At 39.2% G+C, this 20024-nt stretch overlaps 1 protein-coding gene across 7 annotated transcripts; it reads left to right on the top strand.

Moving 5' to 3' along the window:
* The first annotated feature begins 149 nt into the window (after nt 1–149).
* On the top strand, nt 150–19620 carry CABYR (calcium binding tyrosine phosphorylation regulated). Of its 7 annotated transcripts, XM_034429627.3 has the most exons (7): nt 150–223; nt 5089–5271; nt 5442–5495; nt 14123–14425; nt 15404–15481; nt 17576–17716; nt 19520–19620. In XM_034429627.3, the coding sequence occupies exons 2-6, from the start codon at nt 5124–5126 to the stop codon at nt 17707–17709; spliced, it is 717 nt and encodes a 238-aa protein (XP_034285518.1). In that variant the 5' UTR covers nt 150–223; nt 5089–5123; the 3' UTR covers nt 17710–17716; nt 19520–19620. The 7 variants fall into 7 exon arrangements, with proteins under 7 accessions (XP_034285518.1, XP_087747471.1, XP_034285517.1 ...); XM_087891345.1 differs by having other exon boundaries at nt 150–289; nt 14123–15481; XM_034429626.3 differs by lacking the exon at nt 15404–15481 and having other exon boundaries at nt 150–289; nt 17075–17716.
* Nucleotides 19621–20024: the final 404 nt, after the last annotated feature.

Raw genomic sequence — 20024 nt, forward strand, 5'->3', positions numbered from 1 at the left:
ACATTTGAGACGAATAAGTTAGGTGTCTTTGATGCGGATCATTGGACGATCAATAGCCGGACTTTGTGACCTCATAAATGCGTGCACTCTAGTCCCGCCCACTAAGAGCCTATCCGTATAAAAGGTCCTCGGGGCTCTTCTCTAACTTCAGAGGAGGCTCCGGCAAGGGGCGAGAAAGGAGCGATCCCGTTGCTGACAAGCGCAAAAAAAGTTAAAAAAGAAGGTTGGGGAATTAGGACAACCGCGGGACTGTAGTGAGAGGCTTGCTCGGCCTCTTACGCCTGGCACGGTATCAGAAGGAGGGAGGGCAAGTGGGAGAGGGAGGCACAAGCCGCGGGACCCTTTCGGGTGGGTGTGCATGGGCGGAACGGGGGAATGTGCAGCAGCAGTTATCAGAAGTGTCACCCGAGCCAGCAGCGTATACAACGGCTTGGAAATGCACAATTGCCAAGCCACGATGGTTTGGCCCGATAGACTGCTTTGGTGGCTTGGCTGATCGACGTCTGTTGCAGGAGTTCCCGCCTTCGCAGTTTAACGAATAAGTAACTCCGCGTTGTCTACATTTCCGAGGGCAAAAACCCTGAAACTGTAAATGTTCTTCCCTAAGCTGACATTCTTTAGAGCCGTCGCACAATTCCCATCATCAGTATTCTGGAGCCCATCACTGCTGAGTTCGCTGGGATAAAAAGTTTTGTATCTGAGGCAGAAAGCTTATTGTAGTTGCCTGATAAACTTGGGGGTGTGGGGTGTGTATGAGTGTGAACTCCATAAAGTGACCTTTAAGAAGGAAGTACTCGTTGGAGTTAAAAGACAAAATGCCAGTCTTTCAGGAATATGTAAGTAGCAATTTCACCACCCAGAGTCGTCGGATACAAGATGGGTGGCAAATACACTTCATAGTAAGTAAAATACACTCTCTTGGAAGAGTTTTACCTATCATGAACACTAATGACTAGAAATAGTATAGTCCCCTGCTCAAGTTTCTTTCTTGATGTACCACAGTTTGCAGTTCTAAGAGCAGAATCCGAATGGAAAAAGAACATTTAAACTACCGAGTTCAACTCTGCTCCAGGCAGGAATCCAAATGAAAGAATCTTCACAGATTGCTGTCTAGTCTCTGCTTAAATACTTTCAATGAATAGGACCTCAAAACCCTTTTGAGTGGTTCCATTGTCAAACTGCTCTTACAGTTAGGAAGGTGTTTTTTCTACAATCAAAATCTTCCTTTATGTAAATCAAATCCCCTATTCCAGGTCTTATCATCAGGGATGAAAGAGTACAGATGTTGACATTCATATCCTTTCAGGTACTTGAAAATTGCCATCACATCCCATCCACTTATTCCATCTTCTGAGGGCTAAACATTTATAGGCCTGGGTGAATTTCAGTCATTCTGCTGCACTGAAATGCTTGGCCTCATGCAGATGTGCAACTGTCTCAACATGCAGAAGTAGAATTGCGCTGGCTTACCTTAAATACCTGTTCAGCTTCAGTGGAAATAATTTCTGGGCATGCACTGTACATGAAAAGGAATTATTTTTCCTTAGCCAAGGATCTTCACTGCTCTGTTTTGCTGCACTGGTTAGAAGCAGGACACCGAAGTTTTCAGCAAAAAGGTTTGAATGAGTGCTTTCCTAAATTTCTTCATCAAATCAAAGGACGTCTCCAACTACTTGTTCAGCCCCACTTAATGTTCCATGGTCCTTTAATCTGCCTTCATAGGATTTTGTTTCTAGTTGGTTTATCCTCCTCTTGCCTTTTAAAAAACTATTCTAGTTTGTATGCATTCTTGTTAAAATGGAATGACTAGAATTTTGAGTCCCAGGGCAGAATAAAGTGAAACTATTATTTTCTGTGATCTGGAATCTGTACTTCTTTTCATGCAATCTGGAAATGCATTTGCCTTTTTGGCAGACATTATACTAATGGCTCATACTGGTATTTATTTTGCAATAAAGTACAGTTTCAAAATACTATTCACAATTGTCAGGCCAATTATTTCCCATCCTGTACTTGTGCATTTGTTTCCCGAATGAAAAGCTTTGCATTCATTTCCATTGAATGAATTCAATAATCATTTTATTTATGGCCCATTTCTTTAACCAATTAAGCTTATTTTGAAATATTTTTCTTTAAATTTAGCTATCCTTCCCAATTTCCTGCCATCTTCAAATTTGATAAGTGTTTCTACCATTTCTTCCTTCATATTAGAGGACAGAGGCCCACACTTAACTAGCTTCCTATATTGAAATATTGTGGGATCCTTTGCCAAATGCTTTGCTGAAACTAAGAAAGTCTACTAAGGAGGTTATCCCATCAAAATATAACATTAATTTGGCAAGACTTGCAAAACCCAGATCGAATTCTGAAAATTACTGCATTGTTTTCAAGGTGCTTACATAAAATCGACTGCTTTATGATTGCTTTAGAACCCTCTGTATAATGGTGTCAGATTGAATAACTGAATTCTTTCTGTCCTCTTTCTCTCTTTTAGAAGAGAAGCATTTGTTTTATTAATTCTTCAATTCTATGTCTTCATCTTACTCTTTAAAATGCCTGATGAAATCTATAATATCTTGCTAGAGAAGACTGAGCCAAAATAAGAATTGACTAATTCTGTCATTTCATTATCTTTTTGTATTTTTCTATCTTTGGTTTCTTTTCTTTTTATTTTAAAGAGATCTGAGGTAGTCTGTTTTATCGTTTTAACATCCTTTGTCAAACTTCCAACACTTTTTGAGCTAGTCATTCCTCTCAATCTCTACAATTTTCTCAATCTTGCTTTGTGCTTTCCTCCTTGATCTGCTGGCCCAGGGGTGAAATCCAGCAGGTTCTGACAGGTTCTGGAGAACCAGTAGCGGAAATTTTGAGCAGTTCAGAGAACCGGTAGTGGAAATTTTGAGTAGTTCGGAGAACCGGCAAATACCACCTCTGGCTGGCCCCAGAGTGGGGTGGGAATGGCAATTTTGCAGTATCCTTCCCCTGCCACGCCCACCAAGCCACACCCACTAAGCCATGCCCACAGAACCAGTAGTAAAAAAATTTGATTTCACCACTGCCCTGCCCCTCTTTTTTATATCCTATATATGGGGTTTTTTTGGAGGGTTTCCTGTAATTTTTCATAGCCATAGTGGCTTCTGTTGTCTTCCATTTCCAATACCTTTCCTTGAACTGTTTGCAGCTGTTCTTTTAGAAGTAAACTAGCATACTAATTTGTCTGTAGTTTCCATTAAAATCAAGATCTTCAGCATTACATGATTACTTTCCTCTAATATAACTGCTGGCTCATTTATCATTTATTTTCCCTATTGTATAATATCACATCACTGATATTTGATGTTGTTATGTCTTCAACTGCCCCCTAAAGGAAAAAAGTTTTCAGCAAAACAAAGCAAGAATTTCCTGGAAAATCCATGCTTGACAGAATTTGTCTCTCAACAGATGCCAAGGCATTAAAATCCTCCGTCTATACAATATTGCTCCATGTCTTGTTGGAATGTATGTAGTTTCCTTTTAGAAAGCACGACTCATATTTGCTCCTTGGTTAGGGGAATAATAATAGATTCCAACAAGAATATTGTTTTTATTTGTTCCTCTGTTTAAAATCCAGATATGCTATATACATTAATTAATTTGGGGTTTTGAGCAGGGTTTATCTTACATAGCAACTTATAGTGCAGTTTCTCCTCATTCTTCTATTGCTTTTGTTCCTCTAGAATAATGCTGTATTCCAATAAGACTTATCTCAGAAAGTCACTGATTATTGTCATATTTTTCTCCCTGTGATAAAAGTTCTTCCTTTCCATATTCTGTGTATTAGAATGTAGGCCTTAAGCTTTCCAAACAACGTTTCCTAATTTTTCAATTTGTGATTTAACCACATCACTCACCGTTCCTTTTAAACTGTATACCTTTATTTGATATCCTAATTTCATTGTTTTTTCTGGATTCACTTTAATGTCCTCCTGATCAAGTTTCTTATGCTTCAGTTCCACATATTTTAACTGATTTATTTGCAATTAACTTAATTATTTGCCATTTATTTACTTGCAGTTTACTGCCGTATTCAGTAGGGATTTATAAGAACATGGGAATAAGATTGTACCAAAAGTAATGAAACATCGCTTTTAAAATTCTAAAGGAATTCTAAAGCCATAAAAGTTGGTCCTGCCTTATTATCTCCTTTGTTTGATATTATATACAATTTCAAGAAGTAACACAATCAGTTTAAATCTAACTTTTGAAAGTAATATTCTGACATCGATCAACTCAATCTGAGCTAACATTGTTTGAGAGCTACTTTATGCCTCATTATAATTTTTGAAATGATTTGTTCGATGATGACACAAAACAAATTTCCACCCAAAGTTTGTATGCACTAGGCTTTTTTTTTTATCAGTCAATTAAACAGTCAGTAGGAGAGAGGCATATAAATGCCCATGAAGCCAACTTGACTGGATTTGATTCATAAATGCTCTTAGGATAAATCTTCAAGTTTTATAAAGAAGAATCCACAAATATTATAAGGCTAGATTAATGTTTGCTGATCTGGTGCATTCCAAATACGTTGGATCTTAAAGTCCTGTAATCTTATAATCAACACCGGTGATGCTTAGTCTAAGATTAAAGGTAAAGATAAAGGTTCCCCTCACACATATGTGCTAGTCATTCCCGAATAGGGGACGATGCGCATCTCCGTTTCAAAGCCGAAGAGCCAGCGCTGTCCAAAGACATCTCCGTGGTTATGTGGCCGGCATGACTAAACGCCAAAGGTGCATGGAACGCTGTTACCTTCCCATCAGAGGTCCCTATTTTTCTACTTGAATTTTTTTCGAACTGCTAGGTTGGCAGAAGCTGGGACAAGTAACGGGAGCTCACCCCGTTACGCGGCACTAGGGATTCAAACCGCTGAACTGCCGACCTTTCAATCAACAAGCTCAGCGTCTTAGCCACTGAACCACTACGTCCCTCAAGTCTAAGATTATAGCAGTTTAAATCCAACACATCTGGTGCCATTGACTTGGGAGAGGCTGAAGTACAGACTGTTGGGGTGTCAAATCCTTTTTCACCCCTCTTCTTTCCTTTCAGTTGTGAATTTGCAGTTTCATGTTCAACTGGCAACAATGCATACTGCAAAGCCCAGGATGGTGGTCCCATATGGCCTCAAGACTTTACTTGAAGGAGTGAGCAGAGCAGTTCTCAAAGCTAGTCCCTCCAACATCACCGAGTTTGCTGCTGAGTATTTCAAAGAACTCATAGTTTTTCGAGAAGGTTTGTCTTTTTTTGTTTTAAAAAATTAAATATTCACCAGTATAAGCAAACCAACAATCATTCAAACTACTATATTAGCTCTGACAGGAAATGTGTTTCATATATCAGTTTTGTACAAGCAGAGATTTAGGTCCCTAAATTGATTGCCTTTCTCCATCTTTTCTTTCCAGAACATCCTAATTTAGATATCAAAGAACTGGTGAGAGAATTTCATGTGACAAGAGGTATGAGATTAGCACTAAAAACGATTTGTTGTTAGGGCCTGGCTGCACATTATTTAATGTAACTTGTTTTCTTTTAAGGGGAGATTTTAAAGAAAATGTAAATGTGGTTGCTGAGACTGTGATTGAAAGTGGAAGAGAAGGCTTTCCTCTCTGACATAGTTTTTACATTAAAAAATCATCCATCGATCCTGGTTAAGATTATAAATCTGAAAAACCAAAGATGGCTTATATTTGTGTGAATTAAATATAACAAAGAAACCTCTAATTAAAAAAAGATCACCTGGGCAGTTGGTTGAAATAGCAATAGTATGAAATTTTTGGTTCTATAGATTTGGATATTTGCCAAAGCCTAATGCTTCATACTTTTGTTCACTGAAACAACAGATGAGAGACAGATTGGGCAGACAGAGAATGTAATTTTAGTGCAGTCTGGGAATGTCCTGGAGATTGGAACAATTTATTGAGAAAATGTTGAAGGGTTGATAAGCAAAGGAAAGATTTTGAGTTTCTACCAGGAGTGAGATTGTACTGTATCACTATGGGAAAACTTTATGTGTTAGCATATTCCCCATCAGTCCACAGTTATCTAGGTGGGATTTAGGGAGTTAGGATGCTTAAAACAGGAAGGATGATAGAGTGCTTTCATTTAGATTCCATCACTGTGCAGGGGGTCAAACTTTAATGGCCTTGCTAGGCACCCTGCAAATCTAGCACTCTGTGATTCTTCTATGTTTCCTGTCTAAGTCCAAGCAGTTTTTGAAAGCCTCTGGCTTTCATTTTGACTGCAACTCTGAGGATGCCACATTTTTTGAAAACTAGTATTTTTACTTTAAGTAAGATTAGGTGAGTATCTGGCATCCTGTAAAATAGGGATACCAATTTTCCTTGCCAAGAATGCCCCTGGATTCCATATAGGCCCCAGAGACATTCATCTGATACAAAAACACTTTAGCTGCACAACCATATGCAAATATGGCTTCTATCATGCATAGTGAAAAAAGACATTTTGTTTAACAGAATGTGGGATTAACATAAATTGATTTATATTGATGTATGAACCCGATTGGCCAAGTATTTTTCCCCTCTCCTTGCATCTTGCATATAGTTTACTAGGGATGAGGCTTATACTAATTGGTTTTACATTAAATGATTCAGCAATTTAGGTTAGCTAGATACCTGCATTTAATAAAGTAATGCTAGCTTCAGACTGGGCAAGATTGATAGATGGAGATAGGATCTCAGTAGCCTTAATATTGCTGTCCATGAAATGCTTAGCTCACACAAAGACTGGTGTGATTGTGTTTGTGTATGAGGCAAACAGAGTAGGAAAAAGAATAGAGTTGTTCATGTTGTATAGGACACAGTTCTGTAGCTTAACCCTGGTGAAGATATCTGTTCCATTTGTTCTGCATCTTAGATATAGCAATGTTATAGTTTTTTTTTAAAAAAAAGAATCAGCATATTTGGTGAAGAGCAAAGGTATGTCTATTTACACATTTCTTTTTTAATTCAAATTTTTATTTTATTAAAAAAAGATTAAAATACAAAACTCCCCAAAAATTAAAGAATAGAAAAAAACAAAAAAAACTAGTAAGACACTAGGAAAAGTGCATTGAATAAGAAAAAGAAAAAAAACTAACACCCCCATTGAATACTGATTAATACATTACTACAAAATTAATTTGTCATCTCTTATAAAACAGGTCCAAAAGATTTTTAAATTACCAAATCTATTTGCAAATAACTAACCTGTCATCTATATACTATATTAATGACACTAGTTTAAAGGAGGACCCAGTTTGTGGGGGCAATAAGCTGACTTTGTATAAGTATACAAAAGTATGAAGGCTATTGTTTAACGCATTGTAAACCGCCCTGAGTCTCCGGAGAAGGGCGGCATATAAATCAAATTAATAAAATAAATAAAAATAAACTATACTTAACAGGAAGAACAATAATAATAAAGAAAGACAAGATTAAAGTTTTAGAACCTTCTGTTAACAAATTATTAATGTGAACAACTTGTAGAAAATTTTCCATGACATCTTATCTATCCCATATCATCCCAAAGGTTAACAGTAATTCATCAGTAATTACTAATGTCCACATTTGTTTCTTAATGCAATTTCTTATTGTCTGATGAAATATAATAAATTCAGTCTTCAAAGTTGATCTATTTTCCCAACAAAGTCCAAATAAAATTGCTTCCTGATTAGGTGTGATAAATCCATTTCCCCATTTCCCTCAATCCCCCTCGGGAAAGCCAATTTGCTTCTCCACTCAGCGTAATTTCTGCTGTTGTAAAAGGCTTCGGGCTTGAACTTAAAAGAGCTATATGCCATCAACTCAGTTAGAATTCTAAGTCTGTATAGGCCCAATTTCTTTCCGACAAATTAACTGATTTCAAATTACATTCCTTTTTTGAATCTAATTCCAGAACAACATGCCTCTGAATATTTTCCATAGCCATTATCATTTCATCAAACTTTTTAAAGAAGCTTTCAACTACAGATTGCATTATCAAATGGTCTTTTCAGTCAGCTCTGTTCATATTTAATTCGATTCACTGTTGTTCTGTGTAAGTTAGGCAGGAAACAAAAAACACTGAAGCAGGCCTGTCAAACTGGCAGCCTGCAGGCCGGATGCCTCATGCACAGACCATGCCCACCCCGGCTCCGCAAAGGCAAAAAACATCGCAATACATCACAATACATCAGGTGATGCTCAAGTTTGACACCGTGCACTAAAACAAAGTGAAGGAAAAAAAATAAAGGAACAGGGAAGATATTTTCTGGATATGTCGATCCAAAGTTAAAAGAAAAATTAAAAAATAAGCTCCAAATATTTTGCAAGTTAATAAAGTATAAAAGCCGTGTGGTGAAAGTCTAATATTGATGTAAATCAAATAAAAGCACTTCACCATCCAAGGACACACTGTGTTTTCATATAGAAAAGCAAAAATTATTCAAAGCACAACATAAATAAAAAGGAAAAGGAAAAAAACCCAGATAAAATCCAGCAAGGGATCAAAGTAGGTCAGTATTCAACCAGCCAAAGACTGGTAAAGTAACACAATAAATTTCAAAAGTGAAAGTTAATACCCATGCATGCTTAGAAAACAAAATGCTGAAAGGAAGATGGAGGCCCTGACTTTCCGCCCGCTCCCAAAGGGAACTGAAATCTTCAAGACTCTGCTTCCCAGATGGGGTCCATGGCCGTCCAAAAGTTGTCTGGGTCATTCCTAAGTGTGCCATTCAAATCTAGGGACAGCACTGCCAGAGCAGTTCTGGCAACAAAATCAGATCGTTGGCAGGAAAGAGAAAAATTTCTACCACTCAGCAGCCATCTTGGGGTGGGGAGTTCTTTTCATCTCTTTGCACATTTCTCATTTCACTTCTCAGTACATATTCTCTTTTCTTGACTATTGTACTAGTGACAGCTGTCAGGTTCCCACAACATGCCAGGCAAAAATATATTTGTGACTCGAGGTAACATGCCTCCTCACAACTTTTAGCTACGATTTACTCAATCTAATATTTCTGGATTTGCACAATACACCAAGAATAAATTAACCAAAAGTAACGGTGATATGACAAGCTAAACTAGTTTGTGGTCTGTTGTGCCATGCAAAAAAAAAAGCACCTGTGTTGTTGAATTTGTCTTTCACTCTATTTCTACTAGAAATTCCTGGATATTTTTTTTTTATTTTTTTTACATTATACAGACTGCAATAAATATTTTTATTGCAGTCTGTATAATGTAGTGTGTTAAATAAAAAATGTTTGGTGGTTCTTTGATTGGCTAACCTTCATGCCTGCGTGCGTCTTGCCTCCCTTTGCTGTTTTCTGTCTTACTTCCTTGTTTTGTCAAACCTCTCTCCCACCACCAGAGGGACCTCACGTTTAGTTGATCTCAAATGCTTTCTCCTTTTATCTTCTTCTGCCCTGTCATATTATAAAATCGCTTTCTCCAATGTGTTACCCTTCAAATAGGTTGAGCTATAACTATAAATCCTCTCCTAGTTCAATGACTGGCAGTTATGAAAGCTGAAGTTCAATACATTTGGGAAGGCAGCGAGTTGGAAAAGGCTGTTTAAACACCCCTACCCCCACCACTGAGAACTACCTGAAATTTTAGGCATAGTTTTCCAGTCGGAAATCTTGTATATAAGATATTTATCTTTGCTATAAGTAGGTACTTATAATTGGTCTAAGATGTGGTAGTACTTAAAATGGATTACATAGCATACTAAATCATTGATGTTTCTGTTTTAGCATGATGTGATTTGTAATAATAACTAATGGTTTAATGACAGTTAAGTTGAAGCCTGATTAAAGAAAATATGACAGTCAAATGTGTGAACTTGGATTAAAAATTGACCCATAGAAATGAGCAGATCTTAAATTAATCATAACAAGCTTTCTCATTGATTTCAGAATTTTTCCTTAGTAAGACTAAATCTGAACCATAATTGAAATTATAGCAGGTGGCAATACCAAACTGACTCTAGCTGACTTTGAAAAAGCTAAGTAGGGTTGGGCTTGATTAATAGTTGGATGAGAGACCATGATGGATTAATGCTATGGCAGACCATATCCATATTGTTGCCAAGAAAAACCACAGGCATATCCTTGAGTTCATCAAGGGTTAGAATTTTAGAGGAAGCAATTAATATAATTAAAATCAATTTCCCCAGATGTGCCTCTCTTCAACTTCTGGAATTCCTGGTCAGAATGGTTATGGTCATGGTTGAGATTCTGGAAGTTAAAGTTCCACATAGTGGGATCATGCCTAGGTTGGCAAAAGCTGTTTAGAATCAACTTTATTTTCACTTGATTTTTTAATTTTTTAAAAAAACCAGACTTCTATTTCTCTTTTACTGATAATATTAACACTAGCTCCATTTGTCACAATTTGTAGCATATTTTTTTCATATTTTTCTTTGTCATTTAATTTCTGAACACTTGAGTTGATTCAGCAAGTGCTTCTGATATAGCTCGTTTTCCACTAATTTAAGGCTAGGGTTAGGATTATGTAGTGCTTCATTTTCTAGAAGGATTTCCAAAACGCTTAACATCCTCAAAACTTGCAGCGTGGTTTTGGGAAATAGGAAGGATCTTTATAAAGCACATATCTGTGATTATTTTCTTCACATAAAAAAAGCGGGAAATTTTGTTTCCACATAGAAACAAAATTAATTGTGTTCTTTTCTTTAATCAAAGCAGTGAATTTTGCCATTTAAATTATAATTTAACGTGAACTTTAGATCTTTTGTCCACATGTTCTCCCATTGTTCAAACATTATATTTATTTGCCCATTGAATCATACAGTGCTTTACATTCTCATTCTCCAAGTTCAATTTCAATAACGTTTTATAAGCAATAATATGTTCATCACTACCACACGATAGGATTTCCAATTCATTTTTCACAAAATCAAATCAATAGAGTTTTTTTAAATATCTAATTTAAATCTTTCTTTCAATTGTAAATATTTAAACCAATGGCAAACACACCCTTCTGATTCCAACTCCTCTTTAGATTTGAGGATAGGGTCATCATAATTGAAAGATATTATTTGACCATAAGTCCACCAGTCTTGCCTCGCCACCATTTCTTTTCTTAAAAAGGCTTCTTGGGGCAACACCCAAAGAGGCTTTGCAGATGCAATCTCCAACAAAGTGATTATTGAAATCAACATTTATTTTAACCTTATCATACCATAAATACCCATGCCATCCAAATCTTAATTTATGGCAGTCCAGCTCAAGTAACCTCTTATTTTGAAGAGTCACCCACTCATTTATCTAGACCAAACAAGCATGAAAATACAATTTCAAATCTGGTATACCCAAACCCCCAACAAAAATGTTGGTAAAATATTCATCTTAATTACAGAGATTCTACCTAATAATAATACCATGTTTTCCCGAAAATAAGACCTTGTATTATATTCTTTTGAACCCTGAAATAAGTGCTTGGCCTTATTGCCATGTGCTCAAAAGCCTGATTGGGCTTATTATCAGGGGATGTCTTATTTTGGGGGAAACAGGGTAGTTGCAATTTATCTTGCCTTAAGTGTTTTTTAATATCATTCCAAAGAGGCACAAAGTTATGTTGAAACAATTTAGCATTTGGATTTGTCAATATAACCCCCAGGTTTTTCACTTTTTTCTCCACCTTAAAACACGTTTTAGTCAATATTTCATAATCCTGAGAAGTCATATTCTTAAGCATTGTTATTTTCTGCTTATTTATTATAAAGCCCGCTAATGCTCCAAACTCATTTAATTTCTTCATCAGATATTCTATATCTGGGTCTTGCAAAAATATACCGTATTTTTCAGAGTATAAGACGCTCTGGAGTATAAGACGCACCTTAGTTTTGGAGGAGAAAAAAAAGAAAAAAAACTTCTGCCTCTTCCTACCAGCATCCATCGATATTCATCTGGCTAGTGTCCTTAGCAAACAGCCTGATCAGCTTCAGCACATTAGCCTGATTCAGCATGAGCAGCTGATTGGTGGGTGGATCCGCCTCCCAGAATACCCTCAATCAGCTATTCCCAGAGGTGAACTTTAGCAACAGGTTTGCTGGTTGTGAGTGTGTGCTACACTCGCACTTGCCTCATTGGAGCAGATATGCAGCTTCAAAAATGCAGCTGTCGTCGCAGGGCACTCCAGTGACTCCAGCAGGGGAAGCGCGGAACCGGTCCGACAAGGCAGCAGCTGTTCTGGGTTGCCATTTTGGCCTCTGCACCTTGCTTTTTCACCCTCCAAAAGCTCCGTTTGAGAGGCTGCCTTTGCAAAGAGAAGAGAAGCTCCCTTGCAAATGGAGCTTTTGGTGGCTGAAAACTCAACCTCTCAAATGGAGCTTTTGGAGGCTGTTTGAGAGGCTCTCCGTTTTGAGAGGCTGTGTTTGCAGCCTCCAAAAGCTCTGTTTGAGAGGATGTGTGGAGGCTGAAGGGTGGGGGCTGGTGAGTGGACGGGGCTACATTCGGTGTATAAGATGTACCCAAATTTTCACCCTCCTTTTTTGGGGGGGAAATGCATCTTATACTCCGAAAAATATGGTAACTAAATTGTCAGCAAATGCTCTCAATTTATAAAGTTCCTTTTTGATATTTATACCTTTTATTTTCTCAACTTGCCTAATATCCCTATTCAAAACTTCCAGAAAACACCAGAAAAATGAAGTAAAAGCTGAAGGTGTAGTATCCAAAGCATAGCAAAGGAGAAACTAACTGTAAAGCATAGTATACACAGGAAATAGCTGTAGAAACAGCACAGTTCAACAGAGGACTGCAAATACATGAGAAAATCCCAGTCTTGTGAGAGAACCCTTCTTCCTTAGCAACGGTATTCCCTGGATTATTCTGGCTATAGGTGCTGGCTATATGTAGCCAGCTTTCCCATATAGATTTGTACTGATCTCATCCCAGGTAGGTTTCCAAAACCTTATATAACATGCTATAGCAATTCCTCATCCTTATACTTCTTGCCCAGTAATAGTTATTAATTATTATTTTTTTGTGGGAGCACCATCTGATTCATCTGCCTCCCTGCCAGGTGTCGGTCTTTGGCAAAGCAGTTCTAGAAGAAAAGATAATCTTCCGGAAGTAAACTGCAGGAGAAAAGAACCACTAAAATGGAAAGAGGTTTAAAAGCCTTTATTCTAAAGCTAAATTACTGTGACCATCTGTCAGAATAGATAGGAAAGCATAAGGAAAAATGGGCTCCCCCGTTTCAACCACTTCAACGTCTGGTTTGTCCAATAAATATGTAGGATAAATTTTTAACCTCTAATTATAGGACACAAAGTGAGAAGTTGTTTGTCAACATGAAGGTTTGCTTATGCTGACAAAGAGGTTTTCTTATGCTGAATCTGATGGAATATAAACAGTTATGTTTATTTTAGTTGGCAATCTCTCTAGCTCAGTATTTCTCAACTTCAGCAAAGTTGAAATATGTGGACTTCAACTCCCAGAATTCCCCTAGCCAGCAAGTCAACACATTTTGAAATTGCTAAGGTTGAGAAACACTGTTCTAATTTTTAAAGAAGGAATTTTTTCCAACCTACCTCTCAGTAATAGGCATTAAAATCCTTCTCTAGGGCAAAGCTTGCATTCACAGCATCGGATTCTTCTGCTTACGGTTTTTCTATACAACATTTGAACAGCTGGTGGTCAGACACCAAATCTCTTCCCATGTGCTTTATGTATTTTGACTTCTTTTTAGTGATGGAAGTTTAATTTTTGTTTGTGTTTACTTCTGTGCCATGCCACCCAGAGCTTGCATCGATTGGCCTTATAAAGGTGTAAAATGAATAATTAAAGAAATACACAAAATGAATGTGGGAAACAGCCAACCTTGCTGTGTGATGGACTATTACAAAAGCCTGCAGACATTTTCTCATCTGCAACCATAGGCCGATGTGTGCAGTAAAATGAATGGAGTAACCTCTGGCTCCACCAATCATGTACAGTCTTGTATTAACCACTTATTACATGCTTTCCCTAATGGCAGATGAAAGACAGATATTTAGCTTCCAAAATTAACTTAGAAGTCGTGGTTTTCTTTGGGTTGATGGGGGTCTCTTTTTGATTTATTTCCTGTTTATCTTCCTGCAGTGGAGGGATGGGCAGAAGGACCAGGAGCAGCAACACAGATGCCCCGTTCTAAAAGGGCAGATGTTGGAGATGCATTTCGGTCAGATCTTGACACGATTCCAATTCATGATGAACCCAAACGGAAGGAGAAATCGACTGACACAGAAGAGGATCAGATAAGCGAAGAGTCTCGTGAACTGAGCACCAAAACTACTCAATTCCCATCTATTGTTGACGAATTTGTAGAAAAGGTTGGGGACGACAAGGGAGCAGGACTCGCTTATATCCCAGCCGATCCAGCTCAGCTAGCATCACAAATGCTAGGTAACGTTGAAACGATGGGTACTGAACCTGAGTTGAAGGATGTGGCCATCTCTGTGCAGACCCTTCCTACGTTGTCCCACACTGCCAGCGAGGCAATGGCCGCAATTGCAGTTGGTTTACCAGCTGCTCCGGAACCTGCTCCGGAACCTGCCCCAGAGCCTGCCCCTGAGCTTGCCCCTGAGCCTGCCCCAGCAGAAGCAGAACCTGCTGAAGAAGAAGCACCTGCCCCAGCAGAAGCAGAGCCTGCAGAAGCAGAACCTGCTGAGGCAGCAGCAGAACCTGCTGAGGCAGCAGCAGAACCTGCTGAGGCAGAAGCAGAACCTGCTGAGGCAGCAGCAGAACCTGCTGAGGCAGCAGCAGAACCTGCTGAGGCAGAAACAGAACCTGCCCCAGAGGAAGCAGAACCTGCCCCAGAGGAAGCAGAACCTGCCCCAGAGGAAGCAGAGCCTGCCCCAGAGGAAGCAGAACCTGCCCCAGAGGAAGCAGAACCTGCCCCAGCGGAAGCAGAACCTGCCCCAGAGGAAGGGGAAGCTGCCCCAGAGGAAGCAGAAAACAGAACTTCTGCACCTTCTCTCAGGGCTGAATCAGTCACTCAAAGTCAGAGCTCCGTCCAGGAGGAAATAGCTATCTCGGGCAGCCTGGCGGAGCAGTCACCTGCTGACCTAGTAGAACAAGCTTCCTCAGATCCCTTGCAGGAAGGAGAGCCACCCCCGCCGCTACCACCACCGCCTCCTGATAAAGACCTGTTTCAGGCAGAGGGTTGCCCAAGTGAAATTGAGCTCACATCAGACATATACATCGCACCTGCGGGTGAAGATGACCCCAGCGCTGGTGGAGAGCCTGTGCCACCACCTTATGTAGAGCAGTTTCCACAGCAGATAGTCATTCCTTTTGTAGATACAGTAGCCTGTCTCTTAGATCCACTAACAGCTTCACTAAATTCAGGCCAGTTTACTAGTATTCTAGATCCATCTGCAGATGATGCAGAATGTGACCCTGACAGAATGGATACTACAGAGCAACTGAAATCAACTGACCCAGGTTTTATTATGTCAGGTAAGAAAGTCAAGATATTTCTGAATCCTTCCTATTCCACATTGTAATATTTTAGCTCTGTAAGTAGTAAATCATTTCCATCTCCTTGGGTGCATTTATGTTGGTAAGAGCTGGCGATAAGTTAGCAGGAAAGAGGTTAGTTCTCCAGCTATAGCTGAACTAGAACTTCCAATAGTCTCAGCCATTACAGTCAATACTGAGGGATGTTGGATATTGTAGTTCAGCAATATCTGGAAGGCTACAGGTTTCTCCACTCCTGCAATATGGCTTTGGCCAAGAAAGTGCCTCAAGGACTGGAACTTATTTAAATGCAAATAGCCATGCCAGTGCAGGGTTGAAATGAAAGTTACTCTTGTTTTGGGGTGTTACAGGCCCACAGCACTTGTCAGGCAAATTGTGCATGTGTGGAATTTTTGCCTGTGGGATGCTTCCAGATGTGCAGTGGATTGTGAATAAGCCCTAAAGTTTTCTTTGCACGAGTTTGCCCTAGTTTCCTGTTCCTGTATTATATTCTTTTTGTACAGACGGAGAAGCAGCATGGGATGAAATTCAGCAAGGGAACACTGGTATAGAAGATGCTTGGCCTTTCATTTTCCTACCAGAAGACTTGCTCACAGTAAACTGCACAGCTTGAATCAAAATTGCATACATGCCCTGGCAGCCGAAGGAAAGTGAGGTGGTGACTGTGACTAATTTTTTTTTAAACATAGTAGACTCAACTGTGGCATTGACATGGTTTTTGCATTTAAAGGAAATGGTGGTGGTTGCCTTCGCTTGTCCCATTAGGTCCAATCTTCTCCAGATGCCTACAGAAGGTGGATTAGTTGCTTCTTACTTAGAAACATGGGATTGTTGTAACTGGAGGCCTAGCTTTCTTCCCTGGCAGGACTTCTTCCAAATGATTTCTTGCCTCTGTAATAAGTGTCTAAGCCACCACTGTTCCCAGCTGGAGAAAGATTAATGTTTTTTTATCCATTGACCTCTGATTGCAAAATCTCCCAAGAATCACGTTCTGTTAGAGAGATAGGTAGGTAAGAAACAAAAGCATGTTAACAGAAGAGAGAATGCTGAAGGGTTAAAAGGATCCTGAAGCTTGTCATGGATGGATTTTTCAATATTTTAAGCTGCCAGTCATTTGAGTTCAAGTTTATCATCCAACAGCTTTTGCATTGACTCACAGGAGAGCTGATTAAAATGAATCCATACAGGACCCTAAGGCTTCACCTGTGGGGCAAGCCTGTAAAATCTAGCTGACTGATGTTATGTTGACAAAAGGACTCTGGCACATGTTGAATGTTGGCAATTTCTTGTAACTAATGAATGAATGAATGAGACTTGAATTGAAAATGTGCCCTGATTAGCCGAAACAGCATTTTTTAAAGCTGAACTGCAGCTTCATCCCCAGAAGGCACTTTTGCTGTTGTCCCTCTATTTTCAGCATACCAAGGTCCAATTTTTTGCCCCTACAGACTCTCTCTTCTTTGTAACATGCTTCTTTGCGGCATAAAGTTGTTTGTAAAGATATGTAGTTCATACATCCTAGTAGATGGTCTTTCATGCCAGCAAATTTTTCTTTAAATTTTTATTTTATAGCCATGGCAACAAGCGAACCAGGACAGCCACCACCATATTCTAATGTGTGGACTCTCTATTGTCTAACTGATTTGAAACAACAAGGTCGTAAGTCACCACCACCACCTCCACCCCTTCCACCTGTTGGAACTGGTGCTACTGTTCCCCAAGCAACCCTATTCATATCTAGTGGTAAGGACCAACCGCAGTATCTACAGCCGCAGATGATACAACAAGGTCAACCACCACAAGTGTCCTCTCCAACTTATGTGATGATGGAAGATGGGAAGAAGGGAAATGCACCACCTTTCATTTTAGTGGGCTCTTCTGTTCAGAATAAACAGGACTGGAAACCTATCCCAGGTCATGCTGTTCTAACACAGCCGGACGCTGCTGGTACTGTGAGGAGGTTCGCTACAATCCCGGTACCAATCGCCAGGGCAGCAGATCCAAAAATGGCCAACCCCAATTTTAACCCTGCACAAGATAGTGGCAGGCCGCCAACTCCAGTTTTTCTTTCAGTTGCCATACCTCTGGAAGATGTGATGAATGGGAAGAATGGCACAGGAGCTGGGGATAAAGCAGCTTTTGCAGGCAGTTATGGTATAGCAGGAGAAATCACATTTACAACTGCCTCTGTACGCAGGACAGAATAGCAAAACGGTGAGTGGATGTTCAGGCTTTGGTAGAGACCCTGAAGCTTGATAAAGCTTTAAACGCACCTTTCAAACATGGCGTTTTTCAGATGTGTAGCCTTTGACTGAGGATCAGTCAAATATGGACAGTAAACGTGGTTGGGATTACGTGAGATGAAACCTGACACATTTGTCTGAAGCGGGCTCGTAATAAAGATGTTCCTTGGTATACTTGCTCTTCTGCCCTTATGACATTTTTGATTGTTTGTTCCCAGATGTCATTCCCAGATGTCATTCTAAGGGCACATGCCAAAGAACAGTGCCAGATTTAAGCAGAGCAGGAAGTTTTTCTTTTTCTTTTTGCAACTGAATGGTATTTTTTTCTTTGGGGAGCAGGGCTGCACAAGATGTGACAGGGTGCTGACATGATACCATGTTGAGTTCCTTCATTTTCTCTTCTTAGGGCAGGGACTGAAGCAAGTGCAGCTGCTTTAAGATGAACAAATATCAGAATAAAGTGAATTTAGAGAAAATGCCCCTTTCCAGAACGAAAGCTATAAAAATATTTCTAATTTTATTTATATCCCACTTTGTGTAAAAGATTGCAGGACAGCATATATAATGCTCCCTCTTATTTTTCTGACAAGAATCCTGTCAGGTAGGTTGGGCCAAGAGAGATGGTCCAGAGCCATCTCAAGAGCATCCATTAGATTAGTGTTTGTCAACTTCCACAACTTTTAAGATGTGTGGATCTCAACTCCCAGAATTCCCTAGCTGTATCTTGCCACGGTTGAGATTCCTGCACTGGATTAGTACTAAATTTCTTAAAATCTCACCTTTTATATATAATTCAAGGGTGCAAACAAACCTAGTACTATTGCCTCCTAATTTTCCCACAATTCTTAAGGATAGGGTTAAGGAGGAACAAGAACCTGGATCTCCCTGCTCCAAGACTACTTTTACCATTATTCTAATGCAGGGGTGTCAAACTCGCGTTGTGATGGTGAGTTTGAAGGTGCACCTGTCTGCAACCTATTCAAGCAGCCATATTGTTTTCCTGACATCAGGGCTGCCTTCCCAAGCTGTGCCTTGATTGCAGGAAATAAATTTTGGTTGGGTTGCAGAAGAGCACTCTATTTGAGCCTCTTTTCACTGCCTTTTTAAAACCTTGGCTAAATCTGCTTCCTTTGAATTAAAAACATGTGACCTAGCTTTCAACAGCAGCACTGATACATACAAACCTTTTTTGGTGCACTTTTATCATTGCCTTCCTTTCCTTTCATGCATGGTGCACTTTATCAGAATTAATGGCAGACTCCTGAAAACTTATGCCCAAGTTGTAATAATAAAGAATAGCTCTTCTGGCTTGATTTTCCTGCCACTATTACAGAGAAACGTAGAGCTATTTGTAAAACTAACCGAAGGCCCCCGTTTATGGCATGTTTCTGTACCATATTGACGGCAATAGGGTTCTCACATTTATAGGACACTGGATTATGACCAACTGATTATATGTTTGCTGTATTGGTCAGAACCATTCAAGCCACACTTGTTCAGAATCAGTGCCTATTTGTGATGCAGATTTCAGGCTAACTATGACCTTGTCATTCCATAGCGTATGTATGTGTATGTATGTATGTATGTATGTATGTATGTATGTATGTATTTATGTATTAGACTGAAGATGTGGTACAGTGGCTAAAAAGATAAAATGGAAATTTTGATTATAAAGCAGTGATTTTTGAAGATTAAAACATTCCAAAACCACAATTAAGGTTTAGTGGGTTGAGCCGTTGCTAAATGTACTGAGCTGATGTTTTTTTCCTCCCAGATTGAGAAGAGGTGCTGTCCAACATTTCACCCCAGAACGGAAAGCTGCATCTTTAATTTAAAATTGATTAACTAGTACAAGCAATAAAGCAGTACAAGGAATCTGAATCTAAAGATATTTTTTCCCTATGGCTTAAGACCAGTAGCCAAGTAGCATAAAACTAAAACCAGGAGTTTCCTTATGTTGATTTCCTGTACAAACTGAAAATTTAAAAATGATTGCTAGTAAAAATGTGGAAACTTTTACTTCAGACACCTTCAGCAGAAATATATTATTAGATCATTTATTAGATTTGTGGAATTTTGAAGCCTTGTCTTTATAATGTATGAGTAAGACGAGAGAGAGATATCTGCGTACTTTGGAGTAGCAAAATAGAAAACAGCGTTTCAAGAATGAGAATGGGGGGGGGGCAGGACCCCAGATGGAACCAGAACACCCTTGCAGGCTCCTGAGCCACTCTCAATGCCATCCTTCCAACACTGGGCCAAGAAACCAACAACAACAA

Source organism: Pantherophis guttatus, chromosome 3 (assembly GCF_059756535.1).
Source record: "Pantherophis guttatus breed Tessera chromosome 3, ASM5975653v1, whole genome shotgun sequence".
In the NCBI taxonomy this organism is placed as follows: domain Eukaryota; kingdom Metazoa; phylum Chordata; class Lepidosauria; order Squamata; family Colubridae; genus Pantherophis; species Pantherophis guttatus.

Excerpts from the sequence above, each read along its gene's own strand:
- CABYR (XM_087891345.1), top strand. The coding sequence starts at position 5,124 with ATGCATACTGCAAAGCCCAGGATGGTGGTCCCATATGGCCTCAAGACT. Across the intron at positions 5,272-5,441 it reads ACTCATAGTTTTTCGAGAAG|AACATCCTAATTTAGATATC; the intron begins GTTTGTCTTTTT and ends TTTTCTTTCCAG. Across the intron at positions 5,496-14,122 it reads AGAATTTCATGTGACAAGAG|TGGAGGGATGGGCAGAAGGA; the intron begins GTATGAGATTAG and ends ATCTTCCTGCAG.